This window comes from Chiloscyllium plagiosum, chromosome 15 (genome assembly GCF_004010195.1).
Source record: "Chiloscyllium plagiosum isolate BGI_BamShark_2017 chromosome 15, ASM401019v2, whole genome shotgun sequence".
Taxonomy (NCBI): domain Eukaryota; kingdom Metazoa; phylum Chordata; class Chondrichthyes; order Orectolobiformes; family Hemiscylliidae; genus Chiloscyllium; species Chiloscyllium plagiosum.
Window position 1 is genome coordinate 42,042,688 of NC_057724.1, and position 26,044 is coordinate 42,068,731.

Here is a 26,044-nt window from a genome sequence, read left to right on the forward strand (position 1 = left end):
CCCCTCCCCCTACCTTGTCTCAGTCAAATCCATCGAACTCAGCACTGCCTTCCTAACCTGCAATCTTCTTCCCGCCCTCTCCGCCCCCACCCCAGTCTGACCTTTCACCCTCACCTTGACCTCTTTCCACAAGAGCTGATGGATAATAGCTCTTTCCACCTATCACACCTTGACCTCTTTCCACCTATCACATTTCCGCCGCCCCTCCCCCAAGTCCCTCCTCCCTATCTTTTATCTTAGCCTGCTGGACAAACTTTCCTCATTCCTGAAGAAGGGCTTATGCCCGAAACGTCGATTCTCCTGTTCCCTGGATGCTGCCTGACCTGCTGCGCTTTTCCAGCAACACATTTCCAGCTCTGATCTCCAGCATCTGCAGACCTCACTTTCTCCCATGGTATTTAGATATGTCTAATGCCCATTGTCCTGAAAGTTCTGTTGGAGGAAGCTTTGTGTTGCAGTGCATTTTATAGATGTTGCATACTACTGTAATTGTATGATGGAAGAAAAGGTAATCTTGAAGTTGGGTGAGATGACAGTCAAGTGAGCTGCTTTGTCCTGCTGGTTTTGAGATTCTAGTATTGTTGGAGCTGAAGTCATGCAAGCAAGTGGATAGTATTCCGTTACGTTTCTGACTTGGTGACTTGAAGATAGTGGACAAGCAGTGGAGAAATAGGAGGTGAGTTACTTAACATAGAATTCCTAATCTCTGATCTGCTCTTTCAGCCGCAATATTTACTTGGTTAGTTCAGTTCAGTTTCTGGTGAATGGTAAGCCCCAGGATTTAGTCATGGGAGAATTCAGCCCTGGTAATGCCATTGAATGCCAAGAGGAAATGGTTAGATTTTGTCTTTGTTGAAGGTGACCTTTGCCTGACATTATGTGGCAGAAAGGGAAGAGCTTATGTTCAAGACATTGACTATTGGGTGCTGCCTGACCAGTTGTGCTTTTCCAGACCCACACTTTTTGATTATGTGGCAGAACGTTTACTTGCCACAAATCAAACGTGGATGTTATCCCAAGTTTTGCTGCATATTGATGCTGGCTGCTTTACTATCTGAGGTGTCGTGAATGTTGTTAAACATTGCGCAAACATGAGCAAAGATTCCTATTTCTGACGTAATGATGGAGTGAAGACCATTGATGATGAAAATACTTCAGGCTGGGCATGACACTGAGGAACTACTGCTGTGAGTTGCTGCTGAAAAGATTGATCTTCAACAAATGTTACCATCTTCCTTTGTGTTAGGTATGACTTTAGTGAAGAGTATTCCCCCGATTCCCAACTCTCCAGACTTGCAAGGTTCGTTGAAACTATACTCAGTCAAATGCTGCCTTAATGTCAAGGATAATCACTGTCATCTCAAATCTAAAGTTCAACTCTTTTGTCCATTTGCAATAGGGTATAATGTGATCAGGAGTTGAATGGCTATGGTAGAAATCATATTTTACGTCAGCTGGCTGTTGCTGAATAAATGCTGTTTAATGGCACTGTTGATGACCTTCCATCACTTTAATTTTCAAAAGTAGTCTGAAAGCATGGTAATTGGCTGGAGTTCTCGTGTGCAGGATGTACCTGAGCAATATTTGGCATTGCCTGGTTGATGTTGATGCTGAGTCAAAAATTGTGGCACTGGAAAAGCACAGCAGGTCAGGCAGTATCCAAGGAGCAGGAGAGTCGCCGTTTCAGGCATAAGCTGTTCATCAGGCATTCTACCATTTGTTATCCCATGTTGTGTTTTTGTAAGTTTGAAATCTCCCTTTTAGGTATCTCTGATCCTCTCGCAAACCTTCCTAAACTCCTCATTAAATTGAGGATGGTCTCCTTTGTTTGATAGTAATGGTGGAATAGGGGTCTTGCTGAGTCTTGTGTTTACAGATTGTAGTTGAGTACAGTTCTGCTGATGGCCCACAGTCCTTCATGGATGCCCAGTTTCAAATTGCTTGATCTGTTTGAAATCCATTCCATTTAGCACAGTGGTAGTGTCAAGCAGCCCAATATATAGTATGCCCATCCTAAAGATGGGAATTCATTCTCTCCCATCCCCAAGGAATGTGAAGTAGTTATTGTACCAATGCTAGTTTAGAAAGGTACATGTTCGACACATTGATATATTGTGGTATATTGGAGAGGTAAGTAACGTCTTTCCTCTTGTTGGTTCCTTCACCACCTTTTGCAGGCCAGAGCTAGCTGCTGTGCCCTTTAGGACTCAACCAGCTTGTCAGTAATGGTACTCCTGACTTCTCTTGTTCATTAAAGACCTCCAGAATGTATTCTGTTCTCTTGCCATCTTTGGTGCTCCTTCCAAATGATGTTCAGCATGGAGCTGTACTAAATCATGGGATTGTTATAGTGCAGAACGGTCATTTGGTCCAGCTCTCCATTAGGCTTTAGTAACATTCTCCTGTCTTTTCTCTAAAACCCTGCATACTTTCTATTTAAATAACAATCTAATCTTGAATGTCTCAATTGACTCTGCCTCCATACACTTCCAGGTGGTGCGTTCCAGACTTGGGCACTGATCATCTGTAAAGTGTTTTTCTCTCATGACGTCTGCTAATCCTTTGTGAGAGGAAACATTTTCTCCCTTCTCTATCCAGAGGTCTTGAGGATTTGAAAACTTCTATCGGATCACTCTAAGGATAATGGTTCCACCTTCTGCATTCTCACCTCATAGCTGAAGTCTCTCATTCCTGGTACATTTTTGTTAATTTCTCTTGCATTCTTTCCAATGCATTCATATCCCTTCTGTAGTGTGTAGAGTGGTGCAACCATAACCCCCCCCCTTCCCAGAACTGAATCTAATATTCCAACAGATCTCTAACAATAATCTTAAGTTCATGATAACCTCTTTTGCTCTTGTACTTTATACCATATTAATCAAGCTCTCAATACTATATGCTTTGTTAACTATACTTTCAATCTGTCACCTCAGTATTCAAGGCACATTTGCTCCTGCATCCCTTTATGCATTGTACCCGCTTTTTTCTATTGTCTCTCCATGTCCTCCCTACCAAAGTGCATCACTTCACCACTATTTGCAATGTACTTCATCTGTCTTCCATCTGCTCATTCTGCCAACTTAGCAGCATCCTTTCAGAGTTCTACATCTTTTCTCTCGGTTTATATTGCTTCAAAGTTTTAAATTAACAAATCTATCATAAAGGTTTGTGATATTGCTAACTTGGAAGTTGCTCACTGCTCATCAATACCAACCGCTGGGGAATTTCATTAAAAACTTGCCTCCAACTTGGAAAATATCAGTTGGCATTACTGTCTGTTTTCTATCTGAGCATGTTTGTACCTGTATTACTATAGTCCCTTTTGTTTCATAATCTTAACTTCTCTCAAAAGTCTATTATGTGATCTTGCATTGAATGCCTTTTGAAAGTCAATGCACACCAATCAACAACATTAAAATGAGTGACCTTTTCTGTTCAGAAAACTTTCGCAAGTTGATGAAATATGATTTTCTTATTTGAATATGCTTTCTTGCTTGCACTTCCTAAACAACCCACATTTTTTTCCATGTAACGATGAATTCTGTCATGAACAATCATTTCTAGAAGTTTTTGCATGAGGCATTTAGCTGACTGATTTGTAATCGGTGAACTTAACCTTACAACCAAAGGTATAATGTCTGCAATTCTCCAGGAACCTGCCTCCTCCCATAAATTTATGGAGGACTGAGATTTTGGCCAGCATCCCTACGATTTCCACTCTTTCTTCAATATTCGTAGATACATCTTATCGGGTCCCAGTGACTTGTCAATTTTAATTACCAACAGTCTATCCAACACTTTCTTCTGATCAATTTTGAACCCTTCTATGATGCAAGTTCCTCCTGTGTTACCTTGGTCTGGGTCGCATCTACCTCTGGTAAAGACAGAAGCAAAATGTTAAGTTAACAGTTCTGCTTTGCCGCTTGCCTCCGTGTGTAAACTGACTTTCTTAGTCCTAAAAGGCCCTACTCTTTTCATCATTCTTGTACTATTGATGTGTCTGTAAAAGCCTTTGGTATTTCACTTTATATTGATCGGCAGTCTTTTCTCATAATTCTTCTTTGCTTCTCTAATATGCAACTTTATCTGCCCTTTGAAACTTCTGTATTTTAGTTGTATTTTCTACTTGCTGCCTGTGATAAACACTCATTTTCTTCTCTAACTTAATTTCTACTTCCTTTGTCATCCAGAGAAGTCTGAATTTCTTTACTCCTTTTTTTTGAGGGAACATCACTTGGGACTGTAGTTGTGCCAATTCCTCTTTGAAGGCAACCGTTTGTTCATCTGCAATCTTTTTTCTAGTGGTTTTGGCCCAGCTCCTTTCTTGCCCCATTGAAATGAACCCTCATTACCACCACCACCAACCCATGATTATTCTTACTCTGTATTGCTAATTGTTCTTTTCTATCGTTGTCCTGAGCCTTCTGACACAGTGATCAGTGTCTCCAAATGTTCCTCTACTAATCCTTGAACAACCTAGCCCACCTCCATTCCGAAAGACAGGGATGTATTCTTCCAAGTTGAAATGGATGCAAATTGATTAAGGAAAGTTGCCTGAACACAGTTTAAGAAGATTTTCCCCTCTCTGCCCTTAATGCTACTGTCTCAGTCTGCATTTCGTCTAGTTGGAGTACACAACTATAACCACTTTATAGTGTCAACATCACTCAGCAATTTCCTTTCAAGTTTGTATCTCTACAGCTGCCCCACTGGTAGATGATTTATAGACTGCATCACGCAAGCAATTGTATACTTTTTCCTTAGCTCTGGAAGCATTATGTCCTTGAACCACTAGTGCATCATCTTTTACCAGTGCAAAAATGTTCTCATGAATGAAAAATGTCTTCATTCCTCATTTCTTTCCTGTACTATCATTTCTCGATACTCTCTTCCCAAGAATATTTAACATCCAGTCCTGCCCTTCTTTGAGCCTGCTCTCTATCTTTGCATGGCAATCAAAATGAAAAATTGTTTTTTGAGTAGGACCCCAGGAGATTCCAGCACTATCCACTGATACATGATTTACCTGCTGATGTGAAACTACTGCTGCTAACAGACGGGACATCTTCTTGCTCTTTTTTGAAATACTACCATGAGACTTTATGTGGTTGGGAGTTGATGCTGAGGACTCTCTAAGAAGCTCCCTCACCTCTGGTGAATCTGTCCCGCCAATGGGACAGGACATATCCAAAGGTGGTGATGGTGGTGTCTGGGCATGGTCATTTGAAAGAAATCATACCTTACAGAGAATGTTAGTTTCTTTCTTGACTGGACTGTGACAACAATCCCACCAAGGTGCATCAAGGTTCTGTGGGTAGTCATTGATGTTGGTACCCTAATTGTGGCATTGACTTCTGATTCTGGAAGTTGCTGCTCGCGCAGACCTGAGAGGTCAGTGCACTGTTAACAAAAAAAAACTGGAAATGCTGCTCTGTAGCCATTATGCTTCAAACACCTAAATGTTAATAAGGAGCTCTTTCCAGTGTTGACACGGCACTTGTCCTTGTAGTTTCTGGTGACTAGGTCAGTGTTAGGTCATCCATCTTTTTTAGATCCTATTTTTATACTTTATGATGATGCATCCATGGCTTCATTGACTATTTCAGAGGGCACTTAACAACTGCTGACGTTACTGGGGAGATGGAGTAACAAGTAGGCCAACCTGACCAAAAATGATTATTTTTCTAGTTCTTCATTTTATATGGTACATCGTGACTTAGCAATGAAGGCTGTGAAGCAAAAAAAATGTTTTGATTATACTTAATATAAATTAAGCAGATGAAATATTGTTTCATTTATGTTGAAAATAATATGTTTGTAAGTCTCACTGCACTGATCCCATTTGTGCAGGTTTTACTATTGGTCGTGTATTACATACGCTGGAGGTGCTTGACAGCCACAGTTTCGAAAAATCAGATTTTAATAACTCATTGGATTCCTTGTACAACAGGATATTTGGATCAGGGCAGAACAAAGATGGCCATGAGGTAAGTTTCATGGATTCTCTAAAAGTATTTGATGTATTGTTGCATTTAGGAAACTTTGCGACCTGGTTTTAAATTTTTTTTTTGAATAATGGCGTTTCCTTTTTAGGATCAAAATTCATCATTTCCAGCAGTCGTCCTTGCCTCATGTGGCCACTTTTCATGGATGGAATTAGTATCTAATTATTGGACTTTCAGAGGAGCAGATAATTGCGAACATGTTTTGATAGGTGTCAGTGGACAGTTGGAAAGCTAGCTGATTTGTCCACCCTTTACTCAGAAGAGATGCAAAATGGAATTGTAGCATATCAAATGCATCAAAAATTGAAGATTTATTGTTAACTTTTGTTACTATGGTAGTTCCACTAGCTATCAATGAATTGATTCATTTAAAACTCAGAAGACTGAGACTAGTTAAGTTGCTCCTGCAGAGTCAGCACAAACGCAATACCCAAATGACTTCTCTGTGCTGTGATTCTGAGCTCGATGGTTCATTCACAAAAAATTGAAGATAAAGCAACTGTAGAAGCTCGTTTTCTTTTAATATCAGGTTAGATAGTCGCCTTCATCATGGCGGTCTGGATTGGAATTTAGCCTTGAATTTGATGAAATGAAAGTCTGATGTGCTGCTTCATATCATAACAATTCACCTGAAATGAAGTTTGGTAGTCCATATGAGGTTCTAAATGGACATGGACCAATAGGATAAAGGATGTATTCAGCAGTATTCAACTTTTTAAAAAGTACTTTCAGATGCTGACAGATTTGTCCATTTTTTGTTTTTATTTTAGATTTTGTGTTTGTGGTATCTTCAAATTCTTCTAATCCTCTAATTTATTGGCCTGCTTTCAGGAAAAAAATAGAATTGTGTTGGAAATTTCACTGTGTTACAACAGAGCAGAGGAAGAATGTGTTTTCACATTCAAGGTTGAGGTTGATTGTTGAAGCAGAGAAGAGTAAACCTTACTTTGTATCAACAAAGCCAAAGCTAACCTGTCAAAAGTTTACGGTTGATGCTGGTTGCTCAAAATAGAAAATATTTATGCATTCATTTTGAGCAGGATGAAAATTCACAGCTAATGTGAATATTTATTATTTTATTATTACTAACCAAATGCAATTTTCTTTGGGATCAGATATCTTTTTGTGATGATGTGGTCACGAAATATTATTTTGTTTTCAGAAAAGCATGTGATTTCGTTTTCATGAATGTGATAACTTTTGAGAATGCTCACTGCTGTTGAAAGTTGATGTTGACGTAATATTGAACATGTGGCTCTTCTTTCACAAATCACTTCTGAGGTCATCTGTCATGATTTGTGGATATGTTGTTTGTTAAAACTTACTAGCTACTTTTACTGTTACTTCTAACTAAGTTTTGAATCATTCACTTTGTGGATTTGAGAGGAATTCTGATCACAAGATTGAATTGGAATGTTTGTTTCTCCTTTTCAGGTACAAATTTTTGCCAGGGTTCTTTGAATGCAACAGCATGGTTAGCAGATTATATTAACCAATGGAGAGTACTTCTGCTGTATCTTGTATACAGAGGAAACTTGATTATCTGGCATTCAGTTATCCGAATATCAGATTATTCGGCAGGATCACAAGGTCCCGATGCTTGGCTAAACTATGTTATCTGGCATTCAGTTATCCAGAATTTCATTAACCGAGTGAAATACTCCTCGCCTGTGTCCTTCGGATAATCGAGGTTCCTCTGTATACTTAATCCATTGTATATGTATACACTTGGAATCAGTGCATTTGTAGATCACCCTGCATCACAGTGCTGCCCAGCCGAGTACTTCTATATCTGCACTGATTGTGAATTGAACTTTGAAATTTGAGTTGGTATGACACAGCATAATGTTATTCATTTGCTCATGTAACCATCGTGCAAAGTTTTCTAACATTTGTTTTAAATTTTAAAACTATTTGCACATTTTGGACAGTGTGACGTAGTAGACATGCTATGGTTTCTAGTTCATTAAGTTCATATTCTCGATTTTACTACATTTTTAAGTTTTCCAAGTTGAAGAGAAATGGGATCATACTTTGAAGTATTTTGTTTTTCCAGGCAATTAGTTGTCCAATTTACTCTGTATTTATTCTTTTTCCCTGTCCAGATATTACCAGATGATGATGCTGTTATGACGTTGCTGTGTGAATGGGCAGTGAGCTACAAGCGTTCAGGCAGGCACCGAGCCATGGTGGTGGCAAAGCTGCTGGAGAAGAGGCAAGCTGAAATTGAAGCTGAGGTAAATACTTCAGTTGAGCTGAACCATGTAGATCGAATTTCAGTCGTTAAATGTTTAAGGGGCAGGATTGTTGAATCACAAGATTTTGGTTGGTTGTGGAATCGAGCAAGGAAAAATTCATAGTAGAAGTAATTTTTTTTTACAAGGAGAGTGGTTGCACTGGAGTTCTTTACAGATTAATATTTGTGCCCTTCAGGGCCTTGATGTATATTAATGACTGAGACCTTAGTATAATTTCAAAATTTGCAAGTGATGCAATATTTGAATAATCACAAGATATTGCAGTACTTCAGAAGAACAGATATGTTATTGGAATGGATCGACAAGTAGCAGGTGAAATTTAATGCTGAATATTATAAAGTGATTTATTTTGATAGAAAGATCACAGAATATAAAGTAAATTGCTAAATGGGTGTAAGAGCAGACGAACCTAGTTGTATGTTAATATTTATTTTACATATTTGCACATTTATGTTTAGATATTTGATATTGTATATTTAGATATTAGAAATATTAATGTTTAGATACTTATATTTTTATATGTTTATACACCTATGCATAAAGCATTGAAGATGGCAAGAGAGAGCTGATAAGAAAGAATAGGCTCTACTGGGCTTTGTTAATAGAGGTATAGTGTATAAAAGCAAAAATGTTATTTTAAACTTGTATGGAACATTGCCTCAGCCTCAATTGGAGCATTTATACTCATTTCTGGGTGCTACACTTTAAGAAGTATGAGAAGGCATTAGAGTGAGTGCGGAAAAGATTCATGGAAATGATTGCTGAGATTAGGAAGTTCAGTTATGTTGATAATTTGTAGACATTTTGACAGTTTTCCTTGAAGGAGGGAATTGATGATAGGAGATTTGATGGCAGGTTAGAAAATCATGAGTGGTCTGGACAGGTAGATGGATTGAGACAAGAACCCGCAAGTTTAAGGTAATTGCCAAAAAGGACCAATGGAAACGTGACAAAAAAACTTTTGAATAGCGGTTGGTTAGGCTCTGGAGTATATTCCTTGAGTTTCTGTTGGTGGCAGGATCAATTGAGGCACTTAAGAGGGATTCTGGATCAGTGGTGCTGGAAGAGCACAGCAATTCAGGCAGCATCCGAAAAGCTTCGAAATCGACGTTTCGGGCAAAAGCCCTTCATCAGGAATAAAGGCAGAGAGCCTGAAGCGTGGAGAGATAAGCTAGAGGAGGGTGGGGGTGATGTCGGTGACCATCCATTATCACGAACCCATCCTTTCATACCTTGTGCCACGCACGTCCATTGTCTCTCACCATTGTAAGTTAATTGTAACTTCTACATCACAACAAGCTACCTCCAAATCTCATATTTCACGTACCCAACTTTCCCACCACATCAATGGCCCCTGATAACCCTCCCCATCCTTAACATACAATACACAAACTCCCACGACTGACTGTGGTTAAGGCCATTTAGTTGAATTACATGCAGTGTGTTTACCACATAAGCTGTTAGCACATGGTGCAGGTGTGATATTGATGTAGCATGGTGCCATACAGCAAGATGGCTACCCCTTACCCATTCATTGCAAAGAAACATGATAAGGTGCCTGGTGTTTATCTTTGCTAAGAGGAATAGCAAGCCAGGACCACAGTGAATCTGTAAATTCTGAATGTGCAAAAAGACAGAGATGCAGAGATGTTCTGAATGTCCAAGTAGGTACAAGTGAGAGAGTGCTAAGAAAGCAATCTAAGAGCCCTGGGATGTACTCTACATCAATGCAGGAGCTGGTTGTCTGCCCCTGCGTGCAAAGTGACCTGGCAGCAGAATTGCAACGTAAAATCCAATGTAAGATCCAAAGTGCGGTAATGAGGAGGTGAAATGTATTATAAGTTGGTCTGAGATATGTCATAAGGATGTGATGCGCCTGGTGCTTTGATGACATCAACCACTGTCGATGAAGTGTGCAGGAGTCCCCTTTCCCGGGAGCATACCCCGAGATGTTAAGGAATGCTGGCTACGATGGATACCTGGAGAGGATGCTGGTGAGCTGCAGTCATCAGTTACCGTTCTGACTTGCATATCAGAAGTGAGGCCATCTAATCTCTCTCTCCACTGCCTTGGAAAACAGCAACCTGTATGTTAATATGGTGCGATTAAGTAATTACACAACATTTGTATGTGCAAATTGGCTCCTCACCACTCACTAGCAAGATCCTCATCTAACTGTTGAAATGTTAAACAGAAAATTGGATTTTGTTTTATCGACGTCGAGAATGTATTTTTTTTTTATTCTTGCTGTATTTTTCCAACTGTCTCCTCATTGCCCTTGTTGTTCAAGGGCTGAGAAAATTCCACCCATAAATTCTGGTAACTTCTAGTAAAGCAGCAAATTGCTTATGTGTTCTGGTAGAACTCAGCAGGCTATGTTTCTGGTAATGTTATTACAACTGAGATCAGAGAAATGCATTGTCTTCTCTACTTCCATTAATATAATAGTCATAACATTATATCTAAATGTTTGTTCAATTAGCAATCTCACCAATTATCCACTTTATCTATGTTAGCTCCAGATAACTAAAAAAAACTGTTAACTAGGTTTCTTTCATTAACAATGTGCAAGCTAGGGGACTCTGCGACCCCCCATCAGGCACTCTGCTTCCCTTCCCAAGAACAAAGACATGGAGGAGTTCGTCCAAAACTATTTATTCAATTCTGCAGAACCGGGTGTTACCTCAATGGCTTCCCACGAGGCACACACACAGATTGTAATCCCCGCACGTTATATACATGTAGGAGTGGGCGGGGCCTTCTACTGTCTCAGCCAATGAGTGTGAAAGTTCCCCACTGTCCTCCTGATGGATGAGATTATTTGGTTATTCACCCAGCCAATCAGTGTTCGAGTTCCCCGCTTCTCCCTTATATGGATGATAACGTACAGCCGTGGTTGTGGGCGGTCCCTCAGCCACGAGGAAAGCTGTGTCCATTGTTCCATTCATGAAAATCTGGGGGAGTGTCTGCTCTGCTTACTACAAGGTAGAGAAGACTAAAATGGTGGCTTTGTACTTACTATGTGCTTAATACAGCAGTTAATGATTTAAAAATTACACCACCCCCTACAAAGTGGACCTAGAAATGGCAAATAGAATTTAATATAGAAGTGTGGGGTCTTGCATTTTGGAAACTCAAATCAAGGTAGGAGTTCCATGGTGAATGGGAGGGTCTTAAGGGGTGCAGTGGGCAGAGAGACCTTGGTGTTCAGGAGCACACGGTTCTCTAAGAGTGGGGTCACAGGCAAATAGGGCAGTGAAGAAGGCTTTTGGCACATTGGCCTTCATCAGGCAGGATATTAAGTTTAGACGTTGGGAATTTGTGTTGCAGTTACACAGCACTTTGGGAAGGACGCACTTGGAGTATTGTGTTCAGTTTTGTCACCTTGCTATCGGGAGGATGCTATTAAATTTGAAAGAGTGCAGAAGAAATTTAGAAAGACGTTGCCAGGACCCAATGGTCTGAGTTATAGGGAGAGTTTGGACAAGCTAGGACATTTTCTTTAGCTTGTAGGAGACTGAGGGAGTCCTTATAGAGCTGTATAAGATCACAAGGGGTATGGATTGGGTTAATGCTCTATTTCTCTTTCCAAGATGTCGAAAATGGAGGATTAGATGGGATCAGTTTAAGGTTAAAGGGGAAGGAATAAAAGGGAACCTGAGGGGCCACTTCTTTACACAGAGGACGGTACGTCGTTGAGCTGCCAGAAGATGTAGTTGGGGGGAGGGTACATTAACAACATTTCAAAAGCATTTGGATAAATATGTGGATATGAAAGGACTGGAAGGATACGGGCCAACTGCAGGGAAATGCGGTGAGCGTGGGTGGACATTTACAAGGTGGAGTTGAACCCCTCTGTTAATTAAAACGAAACACCCAGAAAAGCTCACCTCAGCTTATAATCGGTTAAAATACGAGTGACACAGATCTCCTACATTCCACTATTTAAACAAGAAATAACAAGTTAGTTTCTTAACTTTAATAGTGAATACTAAACAACACCTATTCACAAATACAAGCCCCTTTTTTTGCTGAGCTACTTACTATCTGACTGCAACTCTGTAAAAAATGCTAGTCCAACAACCCACATATTAAACATTACAATCTCAAGACCACACAGAATCCACCTTCCCCATTGTGTTCACTCTTCCAGCTGCTGATCTCCCTGGGTCATGTTTTTTTTTATTGTAAGCAGCTTTTACATGGACATGTATCTTTGATAGAAAGTGTTTAAGATGGCCAGTTAGCACTCCTGGTCTACAGCTGTTACTCTGCTGTTGGGTGGCAGTGGCTTTCCCTCTAGTTTCAAAATGCTAGGTTTATATACTTCCCATGATACAATAATTCTCATAATCGATTGCTTTCCAGGTGTCCAAACAATAATATTCACATTCCCTTGGCTTCTGGTATCCTGAGCGTTATTTAAACACTTTGGTTGTATTTGAATTGTTGTCAAAACAGCAACCAAAACTCAGGTATCCATTTCCCAGCTAATGGTGACACGTGGAACAGGCTGACCTTTAGCTGGCCTTTGTGGCTGTACTTTCTATTTCAGGGCATCAATGTGGATTTCACCAGCTTCCTCATTTCCCCTTCCCCCACCTCATCCTAGTTTCTAACCTCCAGCAACACGATCCCCTTGACTTGTCCGGACTTGTCCGACCTGCCCAGCTCCTTTTCCACCTATCCACTCCACCCTCTCCTCCCTGACCTATCACCTTCATCTCCTCCCCCACTGACCTATTGTACTCTATGCTACTCTATCCCCATCCCCACCCTCCTCTAGCTGATCTCTCCACGCTTCAGGCTCTCTGCCTTTATTCCTGATGAAGGGCTTTTGCCCGAAACGTCGATTTCGAAGCTTTTCGGATGCTGCCTGAATTGCTGTGCTCTTCCAGCACCACTGATCCAGAATCTGGTTTCCAGCATCTGCAGTCATTGTTTTTACCGCACTTAAGAGGGAGTTTGATTGTTATCTGGAAACAAAGAACTTGCAGGGATATGGTTAGAAGTCTGGGGAGTGACTAGGTAATTTGCTCATTTGGAGAATCAGGGTAGATATGATGGGATTCATGGCCTCTTCCTGTTTTGTTACCATTCTGTAATTAGTTTCAAAATGCTTTGAAGCCTCCCAAAGAATAATGGTTCATTATAAATTTAGGATTTTCTGTTTTTTCATAATCTGAGATTAAGTTTCTAACTTCAGATGAATAGTTAACCAACATCGTTCGCCATTTTTTTTGAAGGGCAAGTGGTTCCACGTGTTGACAAAAATCTTGGGGAGAGAAAATAAATGTCTGTTTTCTGAAAAACAAAAATTGACATGTCATCAACTGGTAGCATCATAAAAATGTACTGTGAATTAAAATCAATTTGATTTTTACCTTCCTTTACACTATGTTTTGTAAATCAAGTAATGTTTTGTCCTGTTATATTCTTTACTTTAGAGATGTGGCGAATCAGAAGTGGTAGATGAAAAGGGGTCTGTCTCATCTGGGTCTCTCACCAGTGCCAGCATTCCTGTTTTCCAAGATGTATTGCTTCAATTCCTGGATACCCAAGCTCCAATGCTGAGTAAGTGTGCTATTGGAAATATTGCAGTGATGCAGTGCTGTCAGACCCACAAACTTGCTCTTGGAAATCAGGAATCTGTAATTTTTGACACAATGAGATCATGTGCTGTAATTTGGTTTGAGCTTTGTAGGAATTTACTTCACCTAACTTATTTGTATAGTTGGTGTCGAAATGCTGTCAACCGTTTTCTCTTAATGTGCTGTCAGGAGTCAGAATGAATAAACTGAAAGTTTTGATCTCAGTTGCAGCTGTGTGCATTTGGACATTCATCCTAAGGTTTTCCCTTTGTTAGTGGGAAGGCTAAAGCATAAGATCTTGCACATGATTATCCTTAAACCCATTTGCTTTAGCTTTCCATGCAAATTTTCTGAAACACAAATGCAACTGGAAGCAACAGTGTCTGATTTAACAAGATCTTCTCTCAATGGATTGGGCAGACTGGTATTACAGCAGGAACTTGTTAGTGGACATCTTGTTGTAAAATAAGATCGTGCATCTCTAACACTTAATTTGTGCAATTGATTTTATTAGGAATTAGAGAAATATATTCCAGGTTTTTAATATACTTTTTATAAGTTGGTTAAAGTAAGAGACTCTATCACATTGGATGATGCAACAGTTTCTCAGAATATTATCTCAAATTACATGCTCTAACGTGAACTGTAAGGCTCAAATCTATAATGTTTTACCTTGATATAAATTCTGTAAAAATAACAGAATTACAGAAATAGTACATTGATAAGAGACTGAGGAGTACTTTACTGATCCAGTGTAACGTGGGAAATTGTGAAAAAATTATCTATTGGGTAATCTGATGACTGTTCAACCTGTTGTGCAAGCATCGTTAGAAGCTGTCTAACACTCAGGGTATAATGTTAATTTATGTGGTCAGTGAAGTTCATTGCTCGGTTTGGCTAATTTTTCTTTTAAAAAATGTTGCTGGTAATGATGCTTCCATCATGCTGTTTTTTCCTTTGGGGAATTTATGATTTAAGCATCATATTATGATCTGACCTCTGATTATGTGACTTATGAAACTGTTTTCCCATAAAGGTTGGTGATTTTTATAGTTCAGTATCTGAAGTAAATTGAAACCAATAGAAATCGAAGTAACATTGTAAAGACAGAAACGAAGCTCACGTTTGAAGCTGTATCTCTTATTCATATCAAATTGTACATCACTGGCGTTTTGTCAATAACAAATAGCAATGCTGGTGACATTTTTCATAACTGATGGTGTTCACACAATATAGAACGATGGCCTAAATTCTGGAAATAAAGGTGTAAATCTAGTTTGGGTAGAGATGAAAATTGATAAAGGCAATAAGTCAGTTGTGAGACTGGTGTAAAGGCCTTTTAACTAACCACATGGTAAGGTGGAGTACAAAGGAAAAAATAATAAGAGTTCAACAGAAAAGTATGGCAATAATCATGAAATTTAATCCATGTATAGGTGGGAAAAATCAGATGGGAGAAGATAATAGAGTTGACTTCATACTTTTTCATGAGAGTTTCTTAGAATAATGTGTTCTGAATCCAACCAGACTGGACTGGAATAAGTATTGTGCAATGAGATGGGATTCTTTAACAATCTCTCAGTAAAGGCACCCTGAGGTAGTAGTGACCATAATATGATTGAATTTTATAGTCACTTTCAGGGAGAGGTGAGTCTAAGACTGATTAAGGACAATTATGAGGGCATGAAAGCAGGCTAGCTAAAATGAACTGGCAAATTTAAATTCCAGGATAGATTAATTGACGTAGTGATGGACATTTAAGGGGATATTTCAGAATACACAAAATATGCCTTCCAGCAGAAAGAAAAATTCTAAGGGGTGAACCTACTATCTGTGGTAAACTTTACAAAAAATTAAAAGAACAGAATTAAAGAAAAAGCATATGATCCTGCAAAGAAGATTGGGCAGCATATAAAGAACAGAAACAATGATCAACAAGGAGGAAAAAATGCAGTATAAGAGAAAGCGAGCTTGAAATACAAAATCAGGAAGAATTTCTATATATAGTCTAAAAATTAAAACATTAACAGAATGCTGGTCCTAGCGAAAGAAAGTCTGGAGAAGTAATGATGGAAAATAATATGGCAGATGAAATGATGAAATTTCCATCAATTTTCATTTTGATAGAGTAATATCTCATTAAATCAGGAAATGGAAGAGAGGAATTACAATCTCCAGGAAAATGGTACTGAACAATTGTTCCAGTTGTGAGTTGATAAGTGCCTGAGTTCTGATGGAATTTGTCCTCTTGTCTTAAAAGAAGTAACTAGTGACATAGTTGATGCATTGCGTCTAATTAACGAAAATTCCATAGATTAGACAGTATAACTCCTTCATTCAATAAAGGGAAATAAACAGGAAGCTTTTAGCTTAACATCTGTCAGGGGAAATGTTAGATCTAGCAGGGCACTTGAAAAAATTCAAAATAATCAGGCAAAGGCTACATCTTTTTATGATGTTTGACCAAGTTATTGAACTTATTTGAAGAAATAACATGTTCTGTGGGTAAAGGAGATCAGGTACATTTTCAACACATAGATTTCCAGAAGGCATTTGATAAAGTACCACATTAAAGCTTATTGGGGAAGATAAAGGATTATAGAGGCAACATATTGATGTGGATAGAAGATTGGCCTGCTAACAAGAAAGAGAGAATGCAGAAATGTTTTTCTCTGCTTGGCAAGATGTAATGAGTCTGGTGCCAGAGGGAATATTGTTGGGCTGTTGACTTTAATGAATATCAATAACTTGGATGATGGATGGAAGATGTGGTTGCCAAATTTGATGACACTAAGACAACTGGAAAAGTAAACTGTAAAGAGGAAATTAGGAGTTGCAAAGGGATGTAGTTAGATTAAGATAGTGGGAAAAGATCTAGTAAGTGGAGTATGATGTGAGAAAATGGACTCTCCATTTTGGCAGGTAGAATAAAATAGCGTCTTATTTAAAGGTGAGAGACTACAGAAGTGCAAGATGCAGAATCATCTGGGTGATCTAGTACAAATATGATCATAAAAGGCTAGTTGCAGGTCCAGCAAGTAATTGAAAAGCTAGCAGAATGTTATTGCAAGCAAAATTAACCATAAGATTAGGAAGTTTGTGCTTCAATTACACATGCTGCTGAGACTGCACTTGGACTAGTGTGTATTATATTGATCTTATTTAAGGGAGAATGTAAATTATTGGAAGCAGATCAGAGAAAATTTACTCATCCAATGCCTGAAATGGTCAGATTGTCTTCTGAGGAAAGGTTGGACAGGCTAGGTTTGTATCTGTAGCATTTAGAAAAGTAAGAGGTAACTTAATTGAAACATAAGATTTTGAGAATTGTCAGGAAGAATGGAAAGAGGACATTTCCTCTTGTGGGAGAACCTTGAAATTGGGGATACTCCTTTTTAAAATAAGGTGTCGCTCATTTAAGAGGAGATATTTTCCTGTCAGGGGATTATAGTTTTTTTTAACTATTTTCCTCAGTATTTGTAGAAGTAGAGCCGTTGAATATTTTGAAGGCAGGATTAGATTTTTGGTGTTCAGAGGGTGCAAGGTTATTGGGAGAGGCAGAAATGTGGGTTTGAAGTTCTAATCAGATTAATCATGATCTTATTAGCCGGCAGGCTAAAAGGCCAAATGGCCTCCGCTTGCTCCTTCTATGTTAATTGTTCATCAATAAGAAATGGTTGTAGTAGATTTTCCTCTCCAATATGGTATATATGTTTGATTAAAAATCCTATAACCTGTTGATATTCAACATGTAACTGCAGCTAGACTCCACTTGCAATGAACTAGTCAGGTTTCCCGTTGGTACTTTACTCCATTTCTCTTCTCGCTTTGGACACAAAGTTGCACTTGTGTTCTGTGGGAAACTGAAACCTTTGTTAATACACAGCAAGACCATGACAGCATTTAGGCTTGAACTGTTAAGTGGCAAGCAACATTTACCCCACACAAATGCCAGGCATTGACAATCACCGATATGAGATGATCTAATCTCATTGCCTCGCTTAGATATTCAATGGCATTATCATCGCTGAGTCCTGTACCATCAACTTCCTCATAAGTTGCCATGAACCAGAAATCTAACCACACCAGCCATATAAATCTATATAGTGGTTACTAGAGCAGGTCAGAGACAAGTAATTCCACAGTGACCAACTCACCATTGAACCCCCCTAAGTCTGTCTGTCATCTATAAGGCACAAGTTAAGAGTGTGGCTCAAAGTTGTCCATGTGCCTGAATACAATCTGCTTCAAAAACAATCAAGAAATTCAACATCTAGGAAAATGCAGTCCACTCATTTGTCACTCTATTCACTATTTTAAATATTTATCCTCTCCATCAACAGACTGCAGTGTGTAACATCTGCAAGGTGTTCTCTAGCAATTTGCCAAACTGCTTTCGGCAATATGTTCCAACCCACAAGCTCTACCATTGTGATAATAAAGACAGAAGTCCTAGGGGTTTACCTCTACCTCCAAATCACAAGATTGAGCTTGCTGAAAATTCTGGAATTCCCAGTGTAATAATATAGATGGCAGCCATTTAAGACTGTGACTTACTTCCTTAAGGACGATTTGGAATGGGCAATAAATGTTGACTTCGGAATCCCCACAACCCACGAATGAATGAAAAAAGTTGACTCATGTAGACCTACCTGAAGCCATTGGAGTCATAGAGTCGTACAGCACAAAAACAGACCCTTCAACACAACCAATCAATGCCAACCAGGTTTCCTAAACTGAACTAGTTCCATTTGACTGCATTTGGCCCATATCCTTCTCAACCTTTCCTATACATGTCTTTGAAATGTTGTGATTGTACTTGTCTTTACCACTTCCTTTAGTGGCTTGTTCCACATAGGCATCAGGCTCTGTGTGAAAATGATGCCCCTCAGGTTCCTTTTAAATTTTTCCTGTCTCACCTTAAACAAATGGCTGGTAGTTTTGGACTCCCTCCCAGGAGGGAAAAGATCTTGGATATTCGCCTTATTTTTGCTCCTCATGGTTTTACAAACCCAGGGTCACCCCTCAGCCTTGTATGCTGTAGGGAAAAAGTCCCACCCTATCCAGCCTCCCCTCATAATTCAAACCCTCCAGTCTTGGTAACGTTATTCTAAATCATTTTTGTACTCTTTCCAGTTTAATAACATCCTATAGCAGGGTGACCAGAATTGTACACAGTATTCCAAATGTCACCAAACCAATGTCTTGTACTTTTGTAATATGATGTTCTAACTCAGTTCTGTGACTGATGAGGGCAAGTGTGCCAGCCACTTTCTTTGCCACCCTATCTATCTTGATGCCACTTTCAAGGAGTTATGTACCTGCACTCCCAGTTCTCTCTGTTCAACAAAACTCCCCAGGGCCCGACCATTAATTGTGTAAGTTCTGCCCTGCTTTGTCTTACCAAAATGTAACACCTCGCATTTATCTAAATTAAACTCCATCTGCCATTTCTCGACCCACAGGCCCAGTCGATCACAATCCTGTTGTATTCTTGGATAACCTTTCTAACTGTCCACTGTACCAGCAATTTTGATGTCATCTGCAAAATTATTAACCATGCCTCTTATATTCTCATTTAAGTTGTTCATATAAATGGCAAATAACAGTGGACACAGTACCAATCTTTGCAGCTCATTGGTCACAGGCCTCCAGTCTGAACAACAATCCTCGACCACTCCTGTCTCCAAACGTCAAGCCAATTTTATATCCAGTTGGCTAGCTGCCCTTGGATTTCATATAATCTCAGCTTAGTAACTAACCTACCACGTGGAACCTTGTTGAAGACCTTGCTAAAGTCCATGTAGATGCTTCAAAAATCTCAAGTTTGAATTTGTGTGAGACACTATTTCCCAAGTGCAAAGCCACACTGACTATCTCTAATCAGTCTTTGCCTTTCCAAATGCATGTAGATCCTGTCTCTTGGAATATCCAACAACATACCCACCTTTGATGTCAGGCTCGCCCATCTGTAATTCCCTGCCTTTTTCTTGCAGATTTCCTTCATTATTGGCATAATGTTAGCCACCTCATCTCTTCTGGCACCTCACCTATGGCTGTTGATGATACAAGTATCTCTGCTGGGGGTCTTGCAATTTTTTCCCTCGTTTCCCACAATGTCCACCTCAGATTTAGGTTGTTTGTGGTTTCAACTTTTAGACTGGAACTGCAAATAATTTCTCCCTGGTATGAATTTACACCTGACCTTTATTGTACTCAGCTATAAGTAACCTTTTCAGGATTTTATGCCAACACTCTTAATCTAGGACTAACATTAGCTCTTTACTCTAATGCAGTCTAGTTCATTACATCCTTTCACTAGTCACATTTGTTCCAAGGATTTCATAGGACTACCCAAAACTTAAAGTAAAACTGAAACCAGAAGTCTTCCTTTTTGAGTTATGGGTGTTTCCCTTCAACTTAAAAGTTTCTATCAAATGTTGAGGCCCCGTTATTTACCTTGCTCAGTCGCAAAGCAATCTACAAGAAAGAAAAAAAAAATCAGTTAGTGGTGCACACAAACCCATTCAATCTGAAGCCATGCTGTAAAACTTCTGTTTTTAAAAGTAGTCATTATTGTTACAGAGATATTTACAAGTAACTACTGCTGACACACAGCCCACAGATTACTCAGAAACCAGCAACCCAGTCTGGCAGGCTGCCTGCTTTGTGCAATATTAGTACTTGGGAGATGTATTTAATCCATAGAATGTCGCTTATACATCAATGGTTATAATGCACATTAACATTTCATTTGGTGTCCTTAACTTTCCCTTCATTGTCTTCTAGCTGACCCTGGTAGTGAAAGTGAAAAGGCTGAATTTGCCAACTTGGTACTCCTGTTCTGTGAGCTGATTCGCCATGATGTTTTCTCTCACAATGTCTACATGTGCACACTGATATCCAGAGGAGATTTATCCTCAGAGCAGCATGTGCCCAGACCACGTTCACCTGTTGATGATGCAGCAGAAGAACAGGACCGGAAGGAACATGAAGGAAATAGCAGTGTAAAGCTGGAGGTATGGAGAAAATCAGGGATAGTGCTGAGGTAGATGTTTTGAAATATAATTTCCTCTATTCTCTAACTTTAGCAATCCTTTTAGCCATAATCTTAGTGCTGAACATGGTGTCATGTAAGCGATGTTGTCTGATTAGCTAGAAAATCTGGTGGCTGTTGTACGCAGTTTCATGTCCTTGGGGCAGCAAATAAAAGACTGATTGATTGAATGGTCTCTGACCTGATTTTTTGCTTCACTCTTCACAATGAGGCATTAACTTCAAAAGTGGCATTGGAAGGGGAGAATGAAAAGGACTTTCTTGACTAAATTTTTTTTCCAGAGTGCAAAGTGTTTGTCTTTGATATTGTGAAAACTTGGTAGCATGTCCTATCTACCTGGGCTCTGATGCTTTTTCTTTGTTTATTTCCTGTTTGATCAACCTGTCCTTGTTCCGGACCTCTGTCAATATGCACTTCTTTCTTGTCTGATTTAGACCCATGTTTGGTGCGAGGTTTTCTTGTGTGATAAGCCACAGGCTGAAGAATGTGACATTGAATGCTGATCTCCAAAACACATTATTGCTATTGTTGGCACAGAGAGCAGCATTTTAAAATATCAAAATCCAGGCCAGAAACAAAACATAAAAATGAGCTGAATCGAGTTCATGTGAAGTTAAATATTTCCTTAAAATGTTTGACCCAGAAAAGCACCTGACTTTGTGTACACGTTATCAAAAGTCCCAGCTGAGTACCCATCGTGCCTTTCGTTTATCACTTTGTGTTTTTATCATTCAATGTTGTTTGCTTCCATAAATAGGGAGAACAGCATAGATTTAATAATTTCAGTGAGTGATTTATAAGGAGATTACATAAAATTGGGTGTAGTGCGTTCAGGGGTAATTTTATCAATGTTTTCAAGCTGTCACATGGAACAAATAGGGTAAATAGAGGAAAATGATTTCTGCTGGTTGAGTCCAGGATTTTGAAATGAAGTTTAAAAGTCAGAGATTTTCCAGGAGTGATTTCAGAAAACACTTTTCTCCAGACAAAAACTAGTAGAGATTTGGAGTTCTTGTCTGCAAATGACAGTTGCTACTAGATAAGTTGTTAATATTAAATCTGAGTTTGTAGATACTTTTTGTTAATAAAGAGAATAAAAGGTAAGGGGCTAAGTACACATTATGAGTGAGCTTGTATATCAATCATGATTCTTTTAAATGGTGGATTATGATTAAGAGGTTATTAGCATACTGTTCCTCTTTTTCTATATTCCTTTATTTTTGACTTAATCCAGTTTCTGTACACCTGCGATGTTACTCAGTGCATGTCTCTGATTGAATTCAGTTATGTTGCTCAACTTGTCTGTTATACCTTTCACACTAAAAGCTTCTTCCTTTTATAATTTTGGGCATTTATGATTAACATTTTCTTGCCTTTTCAAAAAAAAATTCTATCGAATTTTTCAAACTTTATGCCAGATAATTGCTGAGGTATAATAGTAAGGAATAGGGTTGGCGATAGGTCATTCAGCAATTCAACCTTGTCCTATCATTCAGTGAAAAGATCGTGATTTGTCTACCTCTCAAGCTATCACTGTATCCTTTGATCTTCTTGGTACCCAAAATCTAACAATTCCTGGCTTGAATGTATTAAGTTATTTAACATTTGCAACTCTCTAAGATAGAACATTTCCAATGTTCACCTTATCTTAGTCCTCTTATTCTGGGATTTTGATCCCTTAGTTCTAGAATCTCTTGTAAGTCAAACCATTCTCTACAGTTTGACAGTGGCACACCCATTAAGAATTTTATCTTTCAGTTTGATCACCTGTAAATGTTCTGAATTCTTAAGCGATTCAAGGTGATTATGCTCATTTCAATGTCTTATGTAAAATCGTTTGTGTTTGTCCAAATAATAAACCTTTCTGTTCTTTCATTAAAACTGCATTGTTGGCCTCTTTTGAATATATTCAATGTTTTCAGCACAGATCTATCTTTATTTGGAGCTCCTTTACCACATGTGGGAGAGGCTAGACACTGCTCTGAATCTGGGCTTTTTATGTGAGGCCCAGTTGCCCTCTTAATTAAAGCTCAAGTTGGACGTCAGTGATACTGTACTGTTCTTGATCAAGTCCAGGATATTACACATACCTTATTACAGTGGTTCCATAACATCAGTGCTTCCATGTTCTTTCTGACCTACATATCCAATCCTATGAGTACATGATCAATGATGAACAACTTTATGGTCCCATCATTTTATGATTTTTGCCAGATACCCTATCACCTATCCTTGGGCTGTTATGATTATTGATCACATTCCAACACCAATTATTACCTGCTGAGACATTTGCCAGCTGCGTGGTATAATTGCTTATTAATCACTTTTCATGTTCGGGTATACAAGTCCTATCCCTCGCTGATCTTAGTGCAGAAAATTAAAAAGGATATTAATTTTTACCAATTGTTATAAAATTTGTAATATCTGCTCTAATATAAAGTTACTTAAAGTTATACGTAGTTAAACTTAATACTATGATTCTGTGACTGAGCTAACAATTTCAGGAACAGTTTCCCTCTTATTTGACTTGCGAAATGGCAGTTGTTTATTCTTTCAAAGTCACAGTGACCTTGTTTCAAAATTGTTTCTGGCCTCCCCTGTTATGTCATTTGTCTGTAGGTACTTGTGAGATTATCTTGTTTATACCTTTTTGTTATTATGGTATTCTTGCTGATAGAGAAAACAGTTTCTTCAAGGGTGTTTATCAAAACTAGTCTCTGTATTCAAGGCTAACTGCCTTCAATAATTTAATTTCCCAATATCTAATAAATTTAAACTTCTATTCTTGGATGAATATGTGTCTACTGTAATATGTAATTGTAACTATTTCAATGTCTCACCTCAGGTAAGTCAGGTTTTCCCTTTCTATTTCATATGAAAATGAAAAATCTCAAATCAGATGGTTTTCATCTGAGCTGGGAATGCTAAATTGTGAAATGAGCTGCTTGATAGAAGTTACACTAAATTGTAGCCATGTTTATTGTCAGGTGATTAAGGTGAATATTGGAGATCCAGTGGCATTTTTTAAAAAAAGTTCAGAGAGTTCTGTTGGCATAAGCGACAATTTTCCCTCTGCCAATATCATAAAACCAAATCAACTGTTCAAATGTTGCTTTTTACTGAATCTTGATACATGTGAAATGCCTACCATATTTGGCCATAATAACCATCACTGTACTTCAAATTAACAGTGATGTTATAAGATATTTTGAGTGGTTATTCTTAGACACTATACACTTTCATGCCTCTCTTTCTGTACCACTTTCTCCTTCCCCAAAATTTGTTAAAATAGGGAAGACTACTTGAATGCTTGATTATTCTACCTATTTGTGTTTTCTTCTTTACCCTCACTACTGATTTGATAAATTTGGATAGGATATTGTACTGCCAGGTATAGCATTTCTGGTAATAATGAGTATCAATCTTTGCAAAATCTTGTGAAACTTTATTTGAGCATTACTAAAAACATGAAATTGCTTTTAAATTTTTTACTGTTCCTGCATATGGTTCAAACCTAGTGCTAAAATTTGTTTTGCTTGAAAACAGCTTATCAAATTGTTGCATACTGTATTTACGGATACGCGTCTTGCATTGCTGTTATGAAAGCAGCTTCCAAGAGGTAGAAGACAGCAACCTGGTTTTATTCTCTTCCTCCACTCTGTTTCTTACCCTGTTTACCCTCTTGCATTTTTCCAAGGAAACTAAGTGGTAATTTCTTGACATAATCTGGGCTCAATTTGACTGTTCTCAATTCTTTGTAGTTGAGGTTATGAATTTACCAATAAGCATAGTACCAGGTATAATATATTTTTTGCCATTCCAAAAGATGTCCTACTATGATTAATATGGACAAAAATGCTTGAGATCCCAGGCAATTCTAAGTTTGGATTTTAATTTGTCTTTTTGCAGGATCCTGGCTTATCAGAAAGCATGGACATAGATCCAAACTCCAGTGCTATTTTTGAGGATGTGGAAAAGAATGACTTTAAAAGTGAATTTAGTTCTGATTTCTCCGTAAGTTAATTGTTAATTCTAAGCGTTATTCTCCCTGTCTCAGTTCCTTGATTTGGAGATTGGGAGTTGGGAGGGTTGCTGCTATTTTGTATCTTTAAATCATCCTTTTTCATGCGATACAAGTGTTACTGACAACCAGCATTTGATCCTCATTGCTAATTTTCTTTGTAAAGTTGATGGTGAGCCACCTTCTTGGACTGTTACAATTTATGTGCTGCTGGTGCACCCAAAGTGCCAGTAGGGAGGAAATTGTAGGATTTTAACCTGGTGACGGTAAAGGAATAACAAAATAATTCCGAGTTAGCATGGTGTGTGACTTGGAGAGAAGCTTGTAATTGATACGTTTACATGTGGCTGCTGCCCTGGCGGAAGAGATCAGAGGTTTAGAAGGGGCTGTGGAAGGAGCCTTGATGAGTTGCTGTATTGCATCTTGTGCAGAGCAGCTGCCACTGTGAGTCAGTGGTGCAGGGAGTATATGTTAAAAGTGATGGATGAGGTGCTAAATAAGAGATGTATTTTGTCTCTGATTTGGAGATGCCGATGTTGGACTGGGGTGTACAAAGTTAAAAATCACACAACACCAGGTTATAGTCCAACAGGTTTAATTGGAAGCACACTAGCTTTCGGAGCATAGTGGAGGGCTCAATCCTAACACACAGAATTTATAGCAAAAATTTACAGTGTGATGTAACTGAAATTATACATTGAAAAATTGATTGTCTGTTAAGCCTTTCATCTGTTAGAATCCCATGATAGTTTCACTTCTTTCATGTGTAAATCACAAAACCTTTTTTTAAAAAGTTGCATTCTCAGGTTAGTTGTTAACAATGGTGATAGCTAGACAATATGTTGAAGGTCTTAGCCCCCTGTGTTCTCTGTCTATGCCATGTTGTTAGATTGATCCTAATCTAAAGCATGCATTCATGTAGAACTCTGAGCTCAAAAACTGCATGAATTCATGTAAAACCCCATTATCTCACTTTTTAGATTAGATAAGTATTTTGCATCAGTGTTTACTGTAGAAAAGGATATGGAAGGAAGAGAATATGGGGAAATAAATAGTGACATCTTGAAAAATGTCCACCTTACAGAGGAGGTAATGTTGGATGTTGTAAAACG

The 26,044-nt window shown here is 38.6% G+C and overlaps 1 protein-coding gene across 2 annotated transcripts in view; it reads left to right on the forward strand.

Annotated features, from left to right (window-relative positions):
• Positions 1-26,044, forward strand: part of med12 (mediator complex subunit 12) — a 198,696-nt gene that overhangs the window by 39,795 nt on the left and 132,857 nt on the right. For both annotated transcript variants that reach the window (XM_043704778.1, XM_043704779.1), the window contains exons 10-14: positions 5,851-5,987; positions 8,111-8,242; positions 13,711-13,837; positions 20,644-20,873; positions 24,821-24,925. In XM_043704778.1, coding sequence (XP_043560713.1) covers positions 5,851-5,987; positions 8,111-8,242; positions 13,711-13,837; positions 20,644-20,873; positions 24,821-24,925 — 731 coding nt within the window. The remainder of the gene's footprint in view (positions 1-5,850; positions 5,988-8,110; positions 8,243-13,710; positions 13,838-20,643; positions 20,874-24,820; positions 24,926-26,044) is intronic.